This window comes from Penicillium hispanicum (assembly GCF_028827665.1).
Source record: "Penicillium hispanicum strain IBT 35686 chromosome Unknown utg000004l_segment0_segment0, whole genome shotgun sequence".
Lineage (NCBI taxonomy): Eukaryota > Fungi > Ascomycota > Eurotiomycetes > Eurotiales > Aspergillaceae > Penicillium > Penicillium hispanicum.
In genome coordinates this window covers 4,099,855-4,120,711 of record NW_026623196.1, presented here as the reverse complement: position 1 = coordinate 4,120,711, position 20,857 = coordinate 4,099,855, and the positions used below count along the sequence as shown (strand labels likewise).

Sequence of the window (20,857 nt, the reverse complement as noted above, 5' to 3'; positions counted from 1 at the left end):
TTATCAGTATGAAATAAACGATCCATGAATGAAATGTTTGCAAACCTACGCTGGATCTACGTATATACTGCCAATGATGGAACCAATCCCTTCCTGCTGGATATAAAAGTTCAAGAGACGGGGCCGCAAGGGTATTTATCACCCACGAAGAATTAGAAGACTTTCTGCTTGCCACCGCCTCGCTATTACCACCCAGTAATATATCGATGTTTGGTGGTCTCCTCCAACACTTCCAAGCGCATCCCGACCTCCACAGCCCCCTCATTCCGGGGCGCACTCAACATCCCAAAACAAGGCTTATACTTGATCCCCTCGTCGACCCGACGATACGACACCAGCGTATCCCACGGCTGCTTCTTATGCTTGGCCGCCGTGTCCGGATCGACATTCGGCACCTGGCACCTCGCACAGCGGGCCACGATATCCAGGTCTAACGGAGCGTGCTTGGCCGTCGGCCCAGACGTCTCAGAGTCCGACCCAGTGCCGTGAATTCGGACGAGCTTCCACGAATCCTCGCTCCAGGGCGTCTCGCCCCGGACGACGATGTTAGGCCGGAACCGCTCGACGGTAATCGGGTCCACGCCGCGCAGACGGAGACGAGAGTTCAACTCGGAGAGCGACGCCTCGGACGCAATGAGGATGGGGAAGACATCCGGGAAACCGGTGGTCTGGACGCGGCCGAGCCGGGTAGGCGCGCCGTTCCCTTTGAGCACGCGGGGCGTCGGGCCCTTGTAGACCAGCGCGACAGCGCGGCCCAGGAACGCCGAGAAGGGCGCGTTCACGTCGTCGCGGTAGACGTAGCCGTCCGTGTCGTTGTCCCAGATTTTCACGGGGGCGACGGCCGTGTTCGCGGCCAGCCAGGTGGGCGAGGGGTGGGCTGGAATGCGGATGGTTTGGCACGCGTGTTCGGCATTGGCGGCGGCGCTGCTCGTGGGGATTGTGATGAGCAGGTCGTCGCCTTCGGCACTTAGGCCCGTGCCGATGCGTGTCATGTCGGGGATCTGGCGGATAGTCAGGAACTCGTGGGTGTTCGCGTCGACGAGCATCCAGCGGCGGTCAAGGTCGAGACCGTGTTCCTTGAGTGTGGTGCGCTGCACCTCGAAGCCGCGACATGATTTGATGGGGTACATGCGCAGCGAGACGATCTCGCTGGATTGTTTGGGGCGCCGGCGCCAGAGGCGCAGGCGTGGGAGTATGCTTGCGCTTGTGGATTGGGATGTTTGTGTCCATCCCTTGAGTCGAGTGAGGAGGAGTAGTGGGAGAAGAACTGCTAGTCCCAAGACTAAGATTGAGATTGTTGGGATTGACTCAAGCATTGTTGCTCAGTGGGCGGAGGGGCGTTCGGGCGGTTGGGAAGAAAGATATAGTTAGGGTTGGGAGGACTGGGCTTTGGTGCATCGGGATTGATAAGCTGCCGTTTTGCCGGTGCGTGCCGCCTCGGCGATGACACTGGGAACAGTGGAATGAGTCAGAGATTAGGCAATTCCAATAGATTAGTCTAGATGAGTTGGATGCTATTTATATTTTACCGAGGCGAGCCATTGGAAGAGTTGCAAGAAAAGCGAGATGGGTAGAAAGAGATAGGACAAGTCTTGCAAAATACATATCCATTGAATCGCGTGCGAAGTTGAGCAATGGTGTTCCTAGGCCAGTGTCTGGTATTGAAGCAATGTTATCACTTCTGGAATAATCCGACTAGCATTGAATGGACCAAATCCGCAGGGAGGGTCGCGTCATGTCAGACCCCGAAAGAACCCACGCTTATCAGTGGGGAAGTCGTGATATGGTATATCACTGCGCATCTACAGACTAACAAGTGGAAACAACTTATGAAATGCAGTAGATACTGTAGATTGTGCTTTGATGGTAGATGTAACTGAAAAAAGACGGGCAAATTGGATGAGATATATAAGGCGAGATTGATTCCGAATTAACACCGTGCGCGCATGAACATGCGAAGGAGGGAAAAGGTATATGCCGGGGCCCAATTTGCAACCTGTAGTGCCACTAAATAAAAACGACCAACTCCCCGAATCCGAAATAGGTAGAGACAAATTCGAAGAAGCAGAAAGGAGCCGGAGAAAAGGACTATTTGGCCATGGCACGGTTTGATCATGCAGAGTGTTTCTCATCAATCCAGCATGTCACCATGGCCTTAATCAAAGCGAGGGTGATCTTCCGCCCTCGGTCGATATCGGCATCCTGTGAGGCCCCAGGAACATGCAAGAAGAGCACGTTGCGGTCCTGACCCTGCTGGAAGGCCAGTGACAGGCTAGTATAGAAGATAAAGTCACACAGGTAGTGACCTGCATCATGGGAAATACGCAGATCCAAGCCTGACGGCGCGAACGACTTCCATGCCTGGAGGAAATGGTCATTTGGTGGATGGGGCCCTGCTGCATCGGGGCCGTTCTTAATCGCGCGGCCTGGGGATAGGATGGTTGGCAATCCCATCTCCTTCCAGCGCTTCTCACCATCTTCGTAGCCCGAACATCCGTTAATATCGGTGATGGTATAGTTATCCCGATGAGCGAGGGTCTCGACTGAATAGTAGGGTCGAGGCGAAGCGATACCGATGTGGATCACAAGATCCGGTCTCCGACCACCGTGAGATGCGGCGAACTCATCGAGAATGAGGGGAAGAGACTCTCGCACCGAGGCGTACACGACTGGGAGAGGAGCCGGGTGGACATGGAGCGAGATGCGGCGCTCTACCGCAGGCTCTTCTTTGGGAAAAGTGAAGGAGGGAGGTAGAGACGAGGCGATCAGATAGGAAGCATTGACGAGATTGGTTTTGAAGGGCTGATTGCATACAGATCATGTTAGCCGCTCTGCTCAGATTTCAAAAATTTGACCGGGATCGCAGATCCCTCCACTCACCCCGAACCCCGTTATCAGCACGGAGATCTCGTGGGGCGTAGGCGTAGGGTGGGCCGGGTTGCCCACAGGCGTGGCGTGTTGCGGTGAGACAGCGGGGCCACAGTCTCCCATGATGAACGAGACCAGGGAGGCGGCCGAAGGGATGAGGGGAGTACAGAAGCCCTTGGAAGAGCGAAGGCAAGGAAACCGACGTTGGGACTTTTGCCTCTTGCGGGGAATGCAGATGAACGCGGAATGCGGGGGGTCTTGGCGCGAGGGTCCACCATCAATGGAGTCTTCGATCACACATAGTTATATCGATCATTGAGCTACTGATACAATCGTCGAGGATCAGCCAAGCATGCTGAAACTCCAGACTATAACTCTCATCTTCCAATCTCCCGACTGACGGGTTTCCTTCTACATTCATCCCTCTGACTTTGGACCTGCCTGATGTATATGCATCAGCCACCGAGATCGTGAGGTCTTTGCATTGCTTCATCTCGAAAGGACTCAATATGCATGAGAATCGAATTCCTTGTGCGCAAACGACCCATATTGTTCTGGCATGGCGCGGCCTGCCTCTGATTCTCGCGTGGCGGCGCTCTGCCGCCTCGGACGGTATTGGACCAAACCCAAACCACCGTCTGCAAACCACCCGGTGTGACTGGTACTACAATACTGCAGCACGCCCAAGGTCATGATTAATAGCCCGTCAAGTCCAGTTAGAGACTCGGCTCTTCGACGTATGTTTTTCCCACTTGTCTCCATTCCGTGTTCCATTGATAGTCCGCGATGGCTTTCCTCGCCGAGTTGCTCGATTCCCCACACGCCCTCCAGGGTGTGGGCGTAGTGCTCATACTCTGTTTGATCTCTAGCTTTTGGGAAGATCTGATGGACGAGATTCCTTACACCCGCGTGCCCTTAGTGGGTAAGAAGTGGTGGGAGCTTTCCAACCAGAAAGCCAAGTCGCATTTTGCAGCGTCCGCGCGTGCAATGATCACTGAGCAGTTCGCAAAGGTAGGGACTAGGACAGGAGAGAGAGAGAGAGAAAAGAGGTAAACAGGGGTATCGAGAGCCATGATACTGATGAGACACTAGGGCGTAAATGTTTTCCAGGTCATGGCCTCGACAAGACCAATGATAATATTACATCCAAAGTATATCGATGAGATCAAGAATCATCCGTATCTCACCTTCACGGGTGCCGCCGAGAAGGTAGGTTACCCATACCCCGGGACAGACCTGGGAATGTTAGAATTGACTCCGTCTCAGGATTTCTTCGACGACCGTGTTCCCGGATTCGACGCCTTCCACCACGGGAAGGCCTCGCAGATCGTGATCGATGTGGTGCGAATTAGGCTCACTCAAGCCCAAGGTACGTAGAGCCGATTGGCCCCCCCCCCCCCCCCCCAAAGCTCATGCTCATGATTGGATGGGTGAACAATACTCTAGGCTCTTTGATTGCGCTTCTCTCGAAGGAGACAGCCAAGACGGTAATAGACGCCTTTCCTCCGTCCGATGGTATGGCGCCGCAAATCAAACGCTGCTCGAGTTGGCGAACTGACCGGCCCCTTTTCACCAGAATGGAAACCGTATAATTTCTCGCACAAGGTGCCCTACATGGTGGCGCGCATCTCATCACTAGCCTTCCTCGGCGAGAAGATCTGCCGCAACCAAGATTGGATCAATGTCGCGGTCCATTATACCATCGATGCCTTCTTAGCAGCCCGCCAGCTGCGACAATGGCCTTCCGTCCTCCGCCCCCTGGTGCACTGGTTCTTGCAAGATGCAAAGAGGCTGCGGAAGCATCTGGCGGTGGCTCGTTTCATTGTGGACAGCGAAGTTGAGAAACGGAGGCTGATCCGCGAGGGCAAGCTACCCCCTGATGACCCGCCGCGCACTCACGCAGATTGTCTGGACTGGTTCGAGGAGCTGGCCCAATCTCACCACATGAAGGTCGATATGGCGCGTGGACAGATAGGCTTGACGCTGGCGGCCACCCATACCACCTCCAACCTGCTTATCAATATTATGTATGATCTGGCAGCATACCCAGAGTACATCGAGCCGCTCCGCGATGAGATTCGTGCCGTAGCTGTGGAGGATGGGGCACTGAAGAAAACCAGTTTGCTGAAGATGAAGCTGATGGATAGCGTGATGAAGGAGACACAGCGTCTCCATCCCCCAGGTCTGGGTAAGTCAGAGCACTTGTGGCGAATCTTCACTCTTTCTCTCTTCCCTCCCGTGTTGCCCTCCAATTCCCATTTCCTCACACTACGCCTCTTGTCTGGTAGTTTCCATGAACCGGCTCGCACATCGGGAGATCCCCCTGTCCGATGGAACCATCATCCCCAAGGGTGCAACCGTTGCGGTTTCTGCACACATCGTCCACGAAGACGAGAACATCTACCCCAATGCCACAGAATTCGACGGTTACCGCTTCTACAAGAAGCGCCAGGAGCCTGGGCATCAACACCGACACCAGCTGGTGACCACCACACGTGAGAGCCTCGGCTTCGGCCACGGCGTCCACGCGTGCCCGGGTCGGTTCTTCGCGGCCAATGAGTCGAAGCTCTTGTTGATCCATATGCTGCTCAGATATGATTGGAAGCTCAAGGAGGGCAAACAGCGGCCAAAGAATCTGGAGTTGGGCGTCGAGAGTCTCACCGACCCGACGGTCGAGCTTTTGTTCCGGTCTCGCGAGCCGGAGATTGACCTGCGCATGCTTGGGGCGTGATCGACGCTGTCGCTTGCCCTCGGAACGGCAGATAGTATGACTAAAAAAAGACCAACTCATGCAGGTACATGGGTTGTTCTAGACTATCTTCAACAGAGAAAGTGGTTCCGGGCATGTTCAATAAATTCTTATTTGTTTCGTAGCGATGACCCTGTGTCCTGTATATTGTGGTTACTTTCCTTGGATTGAACTCTCTTCTGGACGAAGTGAAATTGTGATACGGTCTTCTGCATTGTTCTGGTCTGGAGACTGTATTGTGAATAATAATGAACCGATGCTATTTGGCACGAATGTTGTACTTATGGTTTTGTGTAACGATACCGGTATATATACCTCGGGCATGTTCAGAACAATTAGTGGTTTCACCCAGCATAAGGAAGTCGCAGTATGGATATATATATACGTGACTGTAACCGTACAGTCATCCACGCGCAACGCGACGCGCACGCGAAAGAACCGCGTCCTCCACACGCGACCCGCCCTTCCCCAAAGTAGTTATATTGTTCTCGACTCGGCTTCCTGGCCCCACGGCTGGTTACGCCCCAGCTTCACCGCACAATGGGCGAAATTATTCCCGGCCATGTTGGTCCCCATATGCCCCGTGTCCATGCGGTAACTACTCAAGCACTCCTGCAAACTGCACACTGCACAGTCGGAGACATAACCAGAGTATAAACCATCCGCCGTGAGGCCTGTCCGCCGTGAGGCCTGGATGAGATATAAACACCACCGTCGAGGCAATGGAGGAATCTGCAATGGGCATTACCAGACGCACGCAACGTGACCGTTCCTCGGGCAGATCCCAAGGCCCTTGCAGGGTGAGAAGTGTATCTGATGGGAGAGGGTTTGGGATGATATCGTGGGCTCGGTTAATGCCCCCAATCGTGCCCCCATCAGCCATAGATCTAGTCCCTATGTAGTTGAAGCCAAGTATCAACTGGGTCTCCAGAGGCCCCATGATGCTTCTGGATGGGCCCCCCAGCCTCCCCCCCGAATCCCGAACCCAGTGAGGGTGTCTCTGTTCAACACCCTCGAACGCCTGCAGCGTGCATCAAGTAAGGTCCGGCCTGCAGCACCAGGGCACGACTCGAGAAAATCTAAACAAACCTCAACATTCCAACACATCTGTGTTGCCTGTACAAGAGACCTCCTACGGACTTTTGGTTCTAGCGCGACTTGTAGTCTTCACAGTGGGCCGCACGATACAGAACCACCGCCAAAGTCCTCCAAGTACAGGGTACTGCGGCCGCCGCCCACACTGAGCCCTGAGCACCAGGTACCTAGTACCCGTCCGCCTCACTGCTCCCGGCGCCCAACCACCCGCCCTGCTCCTCTCCTCTCACTTCCTCGTTCACCTCTCTCTCCCCCTTCTAGATTACACCTTTCCCTCCTCCCCCCTCCCCCTCTTCCCTCCTCTGCGAGCTCGATCGCAGCGATACTGTTTTCTTTTGTGTCTTTCCAGCGTGTGGTGATGCCGAATTCCTCCATTCCCTGCATTCTGTTCGGGATGGAGCCGCAGATGTAATCTGGTGATCCCGATTTCCAGTTGGCGCATTCCACACCTGTGATCACGCTTCGACAACCTCGTTTTCCTTGCTCGCCGTTCTGTCTTCGCTCTCGTTCGATTTTCCTTTCTCTTCTCTCTCCTCTCTCACGATTCACGACCCCATTCACGCGACCGACGCGACCTCACGCGCTTCCCTGTTCTCTCGAAGTCGCGCGAGCCCTCGAATCATCCACTCATCCCCTTCCCCGGCCACGAGAACCACGACCCACGCCGGCATTCCTTACAGTGCCATTTGAACCCCACACCTCTGCGAGTTTGACTTGACCTCTGAAGCGATCCGTCGTCATGGCTCAACGTCAGCTCTCGCGGACCCTTCCCAAGAACTTCACCTTTCCCTCTCTCAGCGCCGACGAGCCCAAGACTCCTGAACGTCCGTCCACCCATATCGATGTTCCCCCACCGCCGCGCCACTCCTTCTCTAGCTGTCGCCTGCCTCGCGTGCGGGTTCGTTCGGGCACCGATGTGTGTGCGCGGATGGACTTGGACCTGTTCCGCTTCCAAGGCTTGCCGGATGTCCCCCTACCCTCTATTGAGGTTCCCCAGCCGAGCGCGACGCTGGAGTCATCCTTCCCCGATGAACCAGCCAGCGATGATCGCTTCCTCGCCCCGCCGCGCCAGCGGATGATGTTCAAGACACCTCCGGCCCAGATCCGCGGTACGCCTTTCGAGTCCTGCGACACTGGAAATCCGTGGCCGTCGTGGGACCAGACTCCACTGGGAAATGGCATCGCGCGCCCTGGTTCCGCCTGCTCCAATCTGTCTGATTCTTCCGTTGACTCCATTGAGACCTATGCGTCGCGACCGTCAGTAGGAGGAAGCTGTTCGAGTATCGACAGTGACGTTTTTGAACCCTACTTCCCATTGGAAATTTCTAAGGAGCCTGAGATGGAGTCTCCAACCTTGCCCAAGAAGCAGAAGACTCTACGAACCCAGGTCAAGGACAAGTCTTGGACTCGCGAAATGGACAATCACCTGTGGAACACGTATCAGCTGTATCTGCAAGATCCCACAATGACCCCGTTCAAGATGACGCCCGGCAGCATCCCACCTCTGGGAGTGACCTCCCGTGTTGCGCGCCGCGCGAAGAGAACCTGGGAAAAGAAGAGACATCGCATCACCTCGGCCCTACCCGTTCGGCCTTCCGACCGCAGTGGCAGCTCAACCCCGAAGGCTTTTGACACGGCTTCCCAGCCGATGTGGCCCAAATCTGATGCGAAGACCCGCAAGAGACTCAAGCTGCTGTGCCGACGCAAATTCTCCATCTCTCCGCATTACCAGCGTATGATGCAGTCTCGCAGCCCGGAGCCCGTCGCCGACATGCTGGGTGCCACCTCGCAGACTCGCGTGCACAACTTCACTGACAATGGCTCCGCGGCCTACGGTACCCGCGACCTCGGCGTCTCGCTCGTTTCCTCGTACGACCCGACCCCGCTGGCCAAACTCGCCGAGATGCCTGCACCCGAAGAGTCGCAGACTGAATGGTTTAACAACCCGATCCACAGTAGCTACGGAAGTCCCATGGCCGAGTCTTCGCCTCAGCACCTCAATGCCGAGCCATTCAACGTCGAGCCATTCAACGCCCCGCGTCTGGGATCGCCATTTGTGTACAGTACTTGGGGCCCTGGTGGTTCGAACCGACAGGTCGACGATCTTCCTCATGCAGCTCGTCGGGAAACCGTTCACGTCCCCGGTCATCGTTTACGTCGGAACACCCACTTTGACCAATCTCGGCGGCATGCGGACGATGTCTTTTCCAGCGATGCACATGCACACAAAGATCCTACGGACGAAGAAGTTGAACGTCGCTTGGAGCACTATCTCCACGACAACAAGTTCAAAGACATTGGCCATGGCCGCGTCCGCATTCGCAGCCGTGGGGCCACTACTGGTGCTGTTGGTCCCAGAGACGTCGACCAGCTTTTCTCGCCCCCTTCGTCGCTGAACTCATCCCAGGCGGAGGAGACTACCCCTCTCGCCAAGCCCCCTGTCAACCCTCTGCTGAGCTTGGGCGGCGAGAATATCAAGCGACTTGGCTCGCCCTTCAAGTTGGAGGGAGGTTTCAAGCGTCGCGAGGCTCCGCGTCGATTTATTCGACACGCTCCCTCGCTTTCTGATCCATTTTCAAGTGGTGGAATTTCGTCTTATGCGGGACCTGTTGGTAACCCGTCTCCAATCCAGGAGCAGCAAAAGCCAACAGAGCCTTCGCTGCAGAACCCCTTTGAGGAGGGCCTGTCTGATGCCGAGCGGATTCGCCGGCAAATTCTGAGCATGCCCTTCATGCGCCATTAGACGCGCATTTGTCCGCTGTCAAACCCTTCAACATTCCGTTCTCATTGTGGTATCGATTCGTCTGCGAGTTCTTTTTTCACTTTGCATAATGACCTGAACGAGATACACGAAGAGGGATTTCTTGCGCCGCCCCCTCTTCGCTGCTCTTTTATGACAGCAACGGCCTTTGACGACTGTAACGATATGTTTTTTGAGATGGCTCGAGTTCCCAGGGCTTCCTGGTTGCTTGGACAGACCAAAAATCGCAAAAACCCCATGACCCGAAGAGAAAATTGTGATGGGCTGCTTCACTCATTCCCTTTCTCCCTTGGTTGCCGACACTCTACGTTTCGTCGATTTGCTCTCCCCTGAACAGTGGCGAATTTTGAACTCATGTGGATGATGCAATCGCATTCGCCATGGGTCAACTTGAGACGCTTTGTTCTTCCTCTCAAGGGAAGAGCCGACTCCCACTGGGATTTACATTTGTTGCCTTTCAACTTCCCAAAGCATGTGGGCTATCAGTGCTGGTGGCTATGCGTTGAACACAGAATATTTTCTCCATGGCTCCGCCACAGACATTGATTTCACCATTGCAAGTTTCACTCTCTTTCAATCCTCGACGGATCTATTTCCTTTTCATCCACCTTCTCCTGGGCACTCATGACTGCGAGGTCCAGCAGCAAAGAAAGTCACAAAAAGAAGAAAAAAAGTCTGAAAACCACTTCGCAAAAATCAGAACCACCGCTATCAGCAACTTCCTCCTGTTGCGATCCACTCTCTACATTTTCTTTATCGTGATTTTCATTTCCTATCCTCTCCAGCCGTTGACCTGACTTGGTCGATTGGTCTATGGTTTCAGGTGCGAAGTATCTCGAACCAGCCAACGCCGGACTCGACACGGTCTGGAAGAACCTCTCACTCCATTTTCTCTTCGGCCACCTGTCCATGCCATGATCACACGTGGACAGGACAAAAACGACTTGCTTTCTCCGTTTTCGAACCTGAACCAAATGTCACGCCTCACCCCCTAAAAAGAAGAATGCGCCATACGATGATACATATGCAATCTACATAGACGAACTGAAACGAAACGACGCCCATGATTTGCTGTTGGCCAACGACATTTCCTGAGACGCAAGCGAGGTGTTTGGTTTCTTCCCTTTATCTTCTTTCCATTTCCATCTTGTCAGCGAGCCTTTCCATGCCATTTGCTGCTCTGCTCTATCTTATCAATCTTGATGCGCTTCTTAATCCGCTCTGGACTGCTGTGCTGTGCTGTGCTGTGCTGTGCTGTGCTGTGCTGTACTGCCTGCTTGGTCTTGATCCCTCTCGACTATCACGATCAGAAGAATCCCAGGAGCCCGTGCACAAGCCAATCACTCGCACTGTACCTCTCCAGCCGAAAGTAGCTGGTTGCCGATTATCGCCTTTGATCTTGATCATCTTCGAGATATCGCTTTGCTTGTCCCGCCTTTGTTCCAACACGCACTCCCGATCGAGCTTTGCCTCCATGATATGACAGTACCAGTGATCGACAGGCGGCTTGCTTTTGATGCTCAGTTTTATTTCATTTTCTTATTCTCGAGATCTCGCGTCTTTGAATCTTTTATCTGCAGTGCTGGTGTCTTGCTCTGCTTCGTTTCAGAGTGTTGTCTAGCTTGCTTCTATTTTTCGGTGCATTAGTCTTCTCGCTAGGATTGATCACCCAATTTATTACTCCTATTCTTATCTTCACATCTTGACTGAAAGCCCGGCTTCACAGTATTTTGTAGATCAATAACCGGTGATAACGTACAGGTGTTATCTATAGCTCAAGAGAAAATCGAGTTGTAGAGAGATTGGTATGCGTTGATGCTAATGAAATCGTCCGGGTAGTAGTATCTACCTACTAGACTGTACTATCAACAAACGTTACCACAGCCGTGGATGGCCCGAAATGGCCAGACAGAAAAGAACCATTGATACAAAGAAAATAAAAGCAAAGGGGTATAAGGGTCTCGTAAACATGGGGCAAGTAGATGAGCAATGAGCCAAACAAAAACAATGCGAATCAGGCGAAGAGACACGCGCCAGACGAAAGGAACAGAAAAGAGCCCAGCTTGGATCAAAGATCCCATTTTACAGCATGACGCAGAAGATAGATCAAGGCTTTTCCAATTTCTTCTTACGCTCTGAAAGCAGGGCCTCGATTTTGCGGAGCTGCAAAGCAAGGCCCTTCTTCTCAGCGTGGACGGTAAGCCAATCCTCCATATTGCGACGAATATGCTGCATAGACCGGACGACGGGGAGCATCGGGGCGGAAGGGTCATAATCAGGTGGGCATTGGCCATGCTCCATCTGCATCCAACGCTCCGAGCCAGGATTCAAGAGTAGATCGAAGACGTCGGCCCATAGCTCGCGGTCCCAGTATCGCTTGAGCGACTCGCGGATACGGTATGTAGGTGCCATGTTGGAGACGGAGCTGCCGGCACTGGTACGGACGACCGTGGACTCAATGTACTTTCCGAAGAGAAGGACATGAATGGTGCCGGCGACACCGTACAAGTCGATCTGGTGGGTCCAGGGACGCATCTCACGGATTTCGTTGCACTCGTGGGTGCCTGTTTCCCAGTCTGCTATGAACTGCACGGCCGGGGAGAAGGCGTGCATGTCGACGCCGCGACCGAAGTCGATCAGTGCCAGTCCCTTGTTGCGCCAGCCGTAGTGGCCATTCGGTGAGTAATGGATGCTGTCGCGATCATCAGAGGCTTGTTCGTCTGTACCCAGGTCGAGAAGAGACCCCGGCTTGGTGGGATGTTCGTCTGGGTTCGCATCGTCTAGTCGGACCAGGCAGTTATCGGCTTTGATATCGCCGTGGAGGATGCCATTGGCGTGAAGTGCCTCGACGGTACGGAGGAGCTCGATTGAAAAGAACATTGCAATGGATTCCTCAATGCCACCTTCACCGTTATGGTTCCCGGTGATGGGCTCGTTGCGGATGATGTTGACGAGATCCAAAAGCGTGCCTTGGCCGCGATAATCTTCTACAAGGAAGCTTTCCTTTTGATGGACATGCAGCTCATGGGCACGGACGATGCTATCTGTAGCGCGAGAATGACTAATAGAACGGCGAAGGCGCTCATGTGCAGTTCGGATCATATAGAATTCCCATGCGCTTGATGGGCCATTTTCGACCTTGACGGCCTCGAAAGGATATCGAGCGCCATCGTATGGACTCGTTTTCCTCGGGTCAGTGATCGGGCTCCCGCCGTCAGAATCAGAGTCGTAGGACTCGAGACTGTCGACACTTTCTGCAAGATAAACCGGGGCATATGCACCAGCCCCCAGTTCGCGCCGAATGATGTAACTCCGTTCCGCGCCAGAAAATTCAAGAATTGGAATGTCAAATCCATCATCCTCATTACTTTTGCGTTTTTTGGTGTGCGCTTTGACAAACTTCTGAATCATAGAAGCATAGTTGCTGTCCTTGATATGGCCATGATACCCGCCATAACAAGCAAGCGGGGGCTCCAAAGAATTGAGAATGGTGTTGCGAATGCCCTTGTCGGTAGGATTGCATTGCAGATCTTTGATAATTACTTCTCGCCGCCGCGGCTTTGGAGCAAGAGCCTTGAAAGCAGTGGGACTGAAAGGAACATCCGCTGTAGAAGTGACAGTATGATCTCCTTGGTATGGCGTTGCAGCCCCCAATGGGCTAGAGCCAAGGAGGTCACCCATTTGAGGCATATCAGCGGGAGTGCGCGGCTTCGACGGAGTCTTCGCATTGTATAAGTTGTTACGAGCAGCTGTCATGGAAATCGAAGACTCGGTTTGCTCGACAATAGGCGTCATGAATGGCAGTCGATTCTGGGCCATGATCACCGGATCGCGATAGGTACCACATGGCGGAACATAATCTTCCGGCATCTGCGGTACAAATCGTTCTCTTTCCGGAGTGCCTTGGCCAGAATCATCTTCCACCGGTCCTTCACTCGCTACTGAATGGGACGTGAAATCTCCATTTTCGGAACCGGGTATATCTTTGCTGACGCTGAATTCCGTCCAGTCACCTCCAGCAACGCTACCAGCGCGGGTGGTATCATCGTATTCCGTGTCATCATACGACTTATGGAAAGTCTGGGTCTCTTCGTCGCCGAAATCACTCGAGGCTCCCGAGATGTGTCCGGTGGCTGTACTATCCGCATTACTGACACAGTCATCGTCTTCGTAATCGCTGCCAAACAAGCTGTCCGCTGCGTCTTCCGTTTCGGCCTTCAACGGCTGGTTGAAGAGGTCGTAAATTTCGTCCGTTGCAGCGCGAGTGTGCATTGTCATAGTCGGCTCCTTTGTGCTCTTCCGCCTAACTTTCGAGTTCGTTGGAGAGTCGAACTTCATTTTGACTATTTAAGAAATTAGTCTGACGTGCTGTTCTTCGTCCTCTTCCCTTCTTGTCCTATTCTCCTCGGGCCCGAAACGGGGTCCGAGAATTGACAAAGGGCCGTTGAACAAAGGGCGATAGAAAAGTAGCAGTGACTTACTGGTCTGCGTTTCACCCTGGACCTTGAAACGCCGAGATTTCCCGGATTTGCTTTCGTGTGCTCCATCCTGTTCATGAGTCTGAGAAGGCTGTCCACCAATAGTCAATTTCTCGTCGAATTGTTCTGGCAGATCCTCGTCTGAACCTGATCCTTTGATCTTTGGAGAGTGAGACTCAGTACCTCCAGCGTTTCCAGAGATTGGCTGCAAAGGTTTATTATGGGGCCTCCAATTCTTGCTCATCCACCCGCGTCTGATAGCCCTCAATTCCTCAAAGCTGACCTCATGCGCCGGGTTCTTGTAGTCGGGATATACTGCTTCCAAATCGACAAAGACGCGCTCCCGGCGACCTGTTCGAGGGTTTACCGCTTCCCTTACATGATGATCTGGAACGTGCTTTGGTGCGTTTCGCTCTTGTTCTTGTTCTTGAGAAGGTGGATTTCGATTGGACTGTTTACACAATCAAAGAACATAGGTTCAAGCCAGCAATTAGTCCTGTGATCGTAAATATGTGGAGTCTGAAAGGGGATGAGCAATATCAATTGCAACTCACCTCGTCCCTGAAGATGGCCATCTTCTGAGTCGGCCCTGACTTCTTCCCTGCCTTCAAAGTCTCCCCAACCCAAGGTTTTGCCTCTATCTGGTTTTCCTTTTTCCGTTCCTGCATTGATCCAATGGTCTCCCATCCCTTCGTCTGTTTGCTGGTGGCCGGCTGACTGGATTCAGCTGCTTCAGCGTCGGAGAAGATAGCCATCTTGGGCTTTCCGGATTTCGTCTTGGGAGCACCGCCCATCTGAGGGGGCTGTCGCGAGGCCTGGGGGTCTGCAGCGGCATCCGAGGGGGCAAATGGATCCATCTTCGCGGCCAGCACAGGACGGACCGTGGGCAGAGCAGGCGAAGAGGGCCCGACATCCTGTGTTCGCGCCTCGTACCGTTGCTGGAATTCGCTGTATTTCCGCAGCAAACGCTCAGCTGGTCGGGCTTCACGGTCCACCCCAAGCCGGTATACCTCATCTGCTTGCGACCAGCGCCCAGCTCCTTCCAACCATGCGGCAAACTCTTCGTAGAACAATGCCAGACTCTCACCAATATGGTGCCGTGCTAGGAATGCGAATGTCTCGCGAGGAGCATCGGAGAAGAGTCGAATATAGTGAAGCCATAGTCGTAGGTAGCGCGGATCGTTTCGGTAGTGGGAAGACGAAAGGAAAGACTTTGTTGCGCGCTCGAGTAATGGAAGGAGGCCGGACTCCGGAGTTGCCTGTGCGGACGGGTACGCGTTCAAGGTCCATTTGACGTAGCGGTCGTAGACATCCAGAGGGTCGTCTGACTCCCCGATTGACTGTAGTTCACACTCATATTCCTGGCGAATGGCATCGTTGAGTGTCCTCGTGTCGTTGGGTGTGGGTGACGCAAACTTGTCGCTGTTGCTGCCCGCTGAGAAAATGCGGGCGAGTTCTCTGGCCGATCTACCACCGGGGAGTGACTGGACATTTTCTTTCTGTGCTTCAATGATGCCGAAGTCAATGAGATCCTCAGAGGCCGCCATCTTGCCGAGATCAAGTGGCAGATCTCTTAGTGCAAGTGTCGGATGTCGAATGTCAAATGCCAAATGTCGAGACGATTCCAGTGGTCGAGGGGGTGGGGGACTTTGTTTCGGCTGGCCGATTTGGTTATCGATAAACATCACATGACTGTTACCCCGGTGATACGCACGTGATGTTCCTTTTCAACGTCTACAATATCGAATATCATCGATAATTCTTTGCCTCATAGGAAGACAGGCAAAGCGATATCCTGCCTGCTTGAATATACAGTTCATTTGCTTTTGCTTTGGGAATTTTGTGGCAGTTCTTGCAGATTCCCATTCTTCTGGGGTTCTACAACACTTGGCACCATCTTAACCCCCCCTCCCCCCGACCACCGTCCAATCAGATCAAGGACCTAGCGACCTTCTGAGGAGCTATCTCTATACGATCACCCTGCAGCAGCCCTGTGCTGTATCGGACACACACCGGATTGCCTGGTGTCATGTGTGGCTCACACGAGGAAGACGCAGACGTCGACCCTGAGCCGAAGCCTCCAGTCCAATCGGTCTCGGGACGCAAAGGTGGACACAAGCGCAATCTCAGCAATGGGACACCAGATGATTCTCCATTGAGGCGATCCAAACGGCAAAAGTCAACATCAAACCTGAAGGAGCCAGCATCTTCAGAGGAATCAGAGGCGGAGGCTGACACGAACTCCACGCCGTCGAAGACCAAGGCCAAGAAGCCCCGAAGCCCTGCTGCCAAAAAAGAAACTAAAAAAGAAGGAAAACCTTCGCCTAGTCTAAAGCGCACACAGAAGCAAAAACCTATGACTCAAGCAGAGGACGAAGATATCGACGCAAAGGCTACTAGCGAGGCATCTGCTCCCACCCGACAACCCAAGCCTGCAAAGCGTGGAAAGAAAACCAAGGAAGAAAAAGGATCAGAAGTAATGCCACTAGCACCGCGAACACAAGGCCTACGAATGTTTGTCGGCGCCCATGTTAGTGCTGCAAAAGGTAAACTCTGAAGGTATCCCGAGAAAATTTCAGACACTGATCCTACTTGTTCTGCATAGGGGTCTTCAACTCAGTGCATAACAGTGCTCATATTGGGTAAGCTTCCATCTAAAAAACAGTGCGCTTGTCCCATGATTGAGACTAATATATACGTCTAGGGGCAACGCATTTGCTCTGTTCCTCAAGTCGCAGCGAAAGTGGGATAACCCAGCTCTCCAAGATGATCATCGTGACCAGTTTCGCAAATTGTGCACCGAGCACGCCTATGACGCAGCCAAGTGAGATAACTACATCGAACCATTATAAACCAGAATTAACAGCTAACACATCTGTAGATATGTTCTGCCTCATGGTTCCTACCTTGTCAATTTGGCCCAGAACGATAAGGCTAAAGCCAAGCAAGCATACGATTCTTTCCTCGACGACCTCCGTCGCTGCGAAGCCCTTGGGATTACCTTGTACAATTTCCAGTGAGTGGATCGGGTCATCTAGTAGCGGAAGAACTATACTAAGATCATTTCAGCCCCGGAAGCACAAACCAGACTCCTCTCCCCGAAGCCCTGTCCCGTCTCGCGAACACACTGACAAAGGCAATTTCCGAAACATCGACTGTCATCCCCGTCCTCGAGACCATGTGCGGTCACGGAAACACAATTGGCGGCTTTCTATCCGAGTTTAGAGATCTACTCGCGTTGATCCCGAAAGAACATCATTCCCGCATCGGCATTTGCATTGATACATGCCACAGCTTCGCAGCAGGATACGACCTTGTGTCCCCAGGGGGGTTTAAATCTTTTCTTGCTGAATTTGACGAGCTCATCGGCATTCAGTATCTACGTGCTCTGCACCTGAACGACTCCAAGGCTCCACAAGGCAGTAAGCGCGATCTGCACGCAAATATCGGGACAGGATTCCTCGGTCTACGCGCCTTTCACAATGTTATGAACGAGCCGCGCTTCGAAGGCCTGCCAATGATCCTGGAGACACCCATCGACCGGCCGCAAGGTCAATCGAGCTCCACAGTAGCTGAAGATGCAGACGGGGGTAGCGAGAGCGAGTCGCAGAAGAACAGGCCTAAGAAGGGGCCTAGGCGACTCGCTGGTGCTAAAGTAGCCACTGAACCTGACTTCGGGGTCTGGGCTCGCGAGATCAAGCTGCTGGAATCGCTCATCGGAATAGATCCTGAAGGCGAGGAGTTCCGTACTTTGGAGGCTCAGCTTGCCGAGGAGGGGCGCGAGATGCGGGAAAAGCAACAAGGACAATATGACAAGAAAATCGAGGCGGAGAAGAAGAAAGCGGCCAAGGTGAAAGAAAAAGGACAGAAAAGCCTTACAGATATGATGGGGGCTAAGAAGCAATGATATGATGTGGAGTGTGGGAGGCCGAGGGTTTACCAATACTTGTCAGCATCGTAACTGGGGCTCCAATTCGATAAGCAGTTGTTCCCTGGAAGTTGGAAAATGAGATATCTGTTTTCAAGTTGGAAGAGTTGATCATCTGTATAAAATAAAAGGGGTCTATGTAGCCCCCATGAAGAAAAGAAATTGATTTGGTGGTATCAGTCAACCTGTCGCTCTGAAAATGAAACCAACGACCTCCATGCAAAGTTATAATAGACAGCTTCTGCCCAATCCCAAAGACATTCGTTGCTCCATGAGACCAAAGGCAGCGTTTACATCAAAATATCGGTAGACATGCATCGCTTGCGCCAGAGTTGGCTGTTTGATCCAAGAGTATACAAACCTAAAACGTAGCAGCACAAGCCACCGCACAAGAACCATTGGGGTGTGGTGTATAGTAGATCAGAATAGGAGAATCGATAATGAATGTAGTAATAGACTAGTGGTGACTCGGAGTTTGATCTCGACTGGGTGAGACAGAAGCGGAGTGCACATCTGGCGACGCCTCTCGATCAGGCGCCTGAAGATGCAGAAACCCAGCCTCAGCCATAGAAGTGATTGTGGGAGGGGCCGACTTGATTGGCTCAGATGGCCCATCATCTTCGGGGATGGTCGCAGTGGAGATGGTGAGTCCATGCATAGCCCCGCTTGCTCGCACGCGAAACGAACGTCGTGGATCAGAAGCGTGCATGTCATCGTTGAACTGTCCCGCTGGAGAGGAGCTAATCACGCCCGTCTCGGGATTTGCGACGCGGTGATAATCCCCATGTTCGCCTCCACTCGGTTCGTCATCTTCGCTCTCGGAATCTGGACTCGCTTCGCGGCTCCAGTCATCCTCTAGCGCTTCGCTGCGCATCCGAGAGATTTTCATATAGTTATAAGCGCCGATACTGCCAATTGTGATGACTAGACCGGAGATGTTGACAGCAGTAAGCTTGTCATGGAATACAACACCCGCTGCACTGATTGTGACCACTTCCTTGAAAATCCCACAAATACTGAGAGTGACAACCGAGGAACGTTTCAGGAGGGCAAACTCGGAAGAGATCATACAGAATGCGAGAATGCCTGGGAATATTAACAAACAAGACCCAATCAAGTTGCCGTGTTTGTCGGCAAGAGCAAGGAAGCCCTGGTGGATCTCAGCAGGACCCTCCACGGCCAGCGAAATGATGATGAGAGAAAGGAACATCACCGGAGTGAGCAGGAAAAGAGTTGAGAATGGGTTGGAAGTTGCCGGGTGGCGGAGGAGGAGAATCTGCGTCAGACCCCATCGGAAGCCCGAAAAGAAGGCGGAGGCAATGACAAGCGCAAAGCCGAGCGCGTTAAAAGCAGTCTCTCCGGCGACCATCATCACGACACCAACCGTCATTGTGGCGATGATGATGATCAGTTTCACGGAGGGAGACTCGAGACGGAATAGGATGGCAAAGAGAAGAACGAAGGCGAGTGCGGATGATTTGCACATGGTGAGAAAGGTGAGAGAGATGAATTTCAGGGACATATTGCCCAGGCCAATATCAAGAGATGTCGCCGCACCGCATGGGACGAGGCGGGTCAAATAAAAGAACTTGGTGAGCACCGGTTCAGATTCAGATCGATCCGTAGGCGAGCTCGCAGGAGACCCTGGAGGATGCCGAGGGCGCAGGGATGGAAAGACCCAGAGCAGAAGGGCAGAGAATGTGAATTGGACGGCCATATGCAGACTGGTGGTGAAGAGAGGAAAGGGGAAGACGACATCGTTTTCGGAGAACATCCATTTGTTGTACTGCAGCGAGAAGCCAGTATTAGCATTTTTCTCGAGAAGAGGTAACTTTCAAGGCATTCAATAACTCACGATGGAAATCGACAATGAGAAGAAATACCACAGCAGGATCAGCCCGGTATTGGCGAGGAGCTTCTTGACAACGTTGCGATCTGCTAGACCCAACTGGAAAATGGCATACCGAGACGACTTGACGTCGGCAATGCGGGCATCCAGCTTTCTACGTTGCCGGCGCCGTCGTCGCCGCTGACGTTTTTGATGTGCTGTGAGGCCTGTTTCCTCATCGTATTGATCCTCGTCCGAACTGACGTCCACCTCACGAGTCTCCAAGGCTGACGGCGACAGATCGGATGCGTCTGTGTCCTCGGCCGTCAAGGGTTCCTGCTCATCCCATTTGCCTGACTCAGCGTCGCCAGGACGAAGACTGTCATCCCTCCGCTCTGAAGGGCCGGGATGTGATGATCGCACTGTGCCCGTGAGCGCCGAGCTCCGCCGACGATGGTGATTTCCGGCGGCTGGTAGCCCCATGTTGAATCGAGATTGGGGCTAGACGCGGATTGGAAAAGAGAGAAGGGGAGAAACGAGAAGTGTGTTCCCCATGAAGGGTAGGGGGGGGGGATGCGACCGAGGAGTTGCTTCACACGACCAACCCTTCTTTTCTCGGTCCGTGGGGTAAGGAAGAGGATCGAGGCTGACAAGAGAAAGCAGCGAAACCACGGTCCAATGGGGGAGCGAACGTCGGAGGGAAAGAAGGGAGAGGATAAGCGGTCACGCGTGAGGGGGAAGGAAAGTTGAGGCGCATGGAGATTCGGCGGTGATGGGCTGCCGTGTTTTCTTCGCTCCGTGCGATTTGTTGGTGCCTGCTTACTGGCCGCCACCGCTCCACTCGTGCTCTTCGCTCCACCGTCCGGTCGATCCGGGGTGCCAAAGGAGGCATGGGAAAAACCGCGACAGGGCTGGTCCCGGGTCGCCTATGTTATTGGCGGACTGCGACTTCCGGCCCTGATCCTAATATCCTGACATCCCTCACGGCCCGACGAAGCATGGGGGGCGCGAGGCGAGATGGCAATGGGCGAACCCGGTGGCCCATCTTGCAAGCGCTGGCTGCCCGAACGGCTCGATTAACATTAATGGCGCATGAAACGACCTAGCGGGCCCTTGGCATTTCCACCGAACCCGACGATTGGGCTTGTAT

At 53.3% G+C, this 20,857-nt stretch overlaps 7 protein-coding genes across 7 annotated transcripts; 3 read left to right on the top strand and 4 right to left on the bottom strand.

The window, feature by feature from the left end:
• Positions 1–185: 185 nt before the first annotated feature.
• On the bottom strand, positions 186–1,316 carry N7459_005297 (MOSC domain-containing protein; the record flags this gene model as incomplete). The annotated part of the gene is made up of 1 exon (XM_056944481.1): positions 186–1,316. The coding sequence occupies one exon, from the start codon at positions 1,314–1,316 to the stop codon at positions 186–188; it is 1,131 nt and encodes a 376-aa protein (XP_056801364.1).
• A 796-nt stretch (positions 1,317–2,112) lies between these two features.
• On the bottom strand, positions 2,113–2,991 carry N7459_005296 (putative pyroglutamyl peptidase type I; the record flags this gene model as incomplete). Its single annotated transcript, XM_056944480.1, has 2 exons — positions 2,113–2,802; positions 2,881–2,991. The coding sequence occupies 2 exons, from the start codon at positions 2,989–2,991 to the stop codon at positions 2,113–2,115; spliced, it is 801 nt and encodes a 266-aa protein (XP_056801363.1).
• Positions 2,992–3,654: 663 nt separating this feature from the next.
• N7459_005295 (cytochrome P450) lies at positions 3,655–5,599 on the top strand (the record flags this gene model as incomplete). The annotated part of the gene is made up of 6 exons (XM_056944479.1): positions 3,655–3,879; positions 3,961–4,077; positions 4,135–4,237; positions 4,315–4,383; positions 4,445–5,056; positions 5,157–5,599. The coding sequence occupies 6 exons, from the start codon at positions 3,655–3,657 to the stop codon at positions 5,597–5,599; spliced, it is 1,569 nt and encodes a 522-aa protein (XP_056801362.1).
• A 1,852-nt stretch (positions 5,600–7,451) lies between these two features.
• N7459_005294 (uncharacterized protein) lies at positions 7,452–9,455 on the top strand (the record flags this gene model as incomplete). The annotated part of the gene is made up of 1 exon (XM_056944478.1): positions 7,452–9,455. One exon carries the CDS (start codon positions 7,452–7,454, stop codon positions 9,453–9,455), a length of 2,004 nt encoding a protein of 667 aa, XP_056801361.1.
• Positions 9,456–11,579: 2,124 nt separating this feature from the next.
• N7459_005293 (putative checkpoint protein kinase (SldA)) lies at positions 11,580–15,498 on the bottom strand (the record flags this gene model as incomplete). The annotated part of the gene is made up of 3 exons (XM_056944477.1): positions 11,580–13,816; positions 13,955–14,402; positions 14,506–15,498. The coding sequence occupies 3 exons, from the start codon at positions 15,496–15,498 to the stop codon at positions 11,580–11,582; spliced, it is 3,678 nt and encodes a 1,225-aa protein (XP_056801360.1).
• A 482-nt stretch (positions 15,499–15,980) lies between these two features.
• Positions 15,981–17,858, top strand: N7459_005292 (DNA-(apurinic or apyrimidinic site) lyase APN1; the record flags this gene model as incomplete). Its single annotated transcript, XM_056944476.1, has 5 exons — positions 15,981–16,497; positions 16,557–16,593; positions 16,656–16,775; positions 16,833–16,967; positions 17,021–17,858. The coding sequence occupies 5 exons, from the start codon at positions 15,981–15,983 to the stop codon at positions 17,856–17,858; spliced, it is 1,647 nt and encodes a 548-aa protein (XP_056801359.1).
• A 478-nt stretch (positions 17,859–18,336) lies between these two features.
• On the bottom strand, positions 18,337–20,190 carry N7459_005291 (putative nucleotide-sugar transporter; the record flags this gene model as incomplete). Its single annotated transcript, XM_056944475.1, has 2 exons — positions 18,337–19,665; positions 19,735–20,190. 2 exons carry the CDS (start codon positions 20,188–20,190, stop codon positions 18,337–18,339), a joined length of 1,785 nt encoding a protein of 594 aa, XP_056801358.1.
• Between the last annotated feature and the right edge of the window lie 667 nt (positions 20,191–20,857).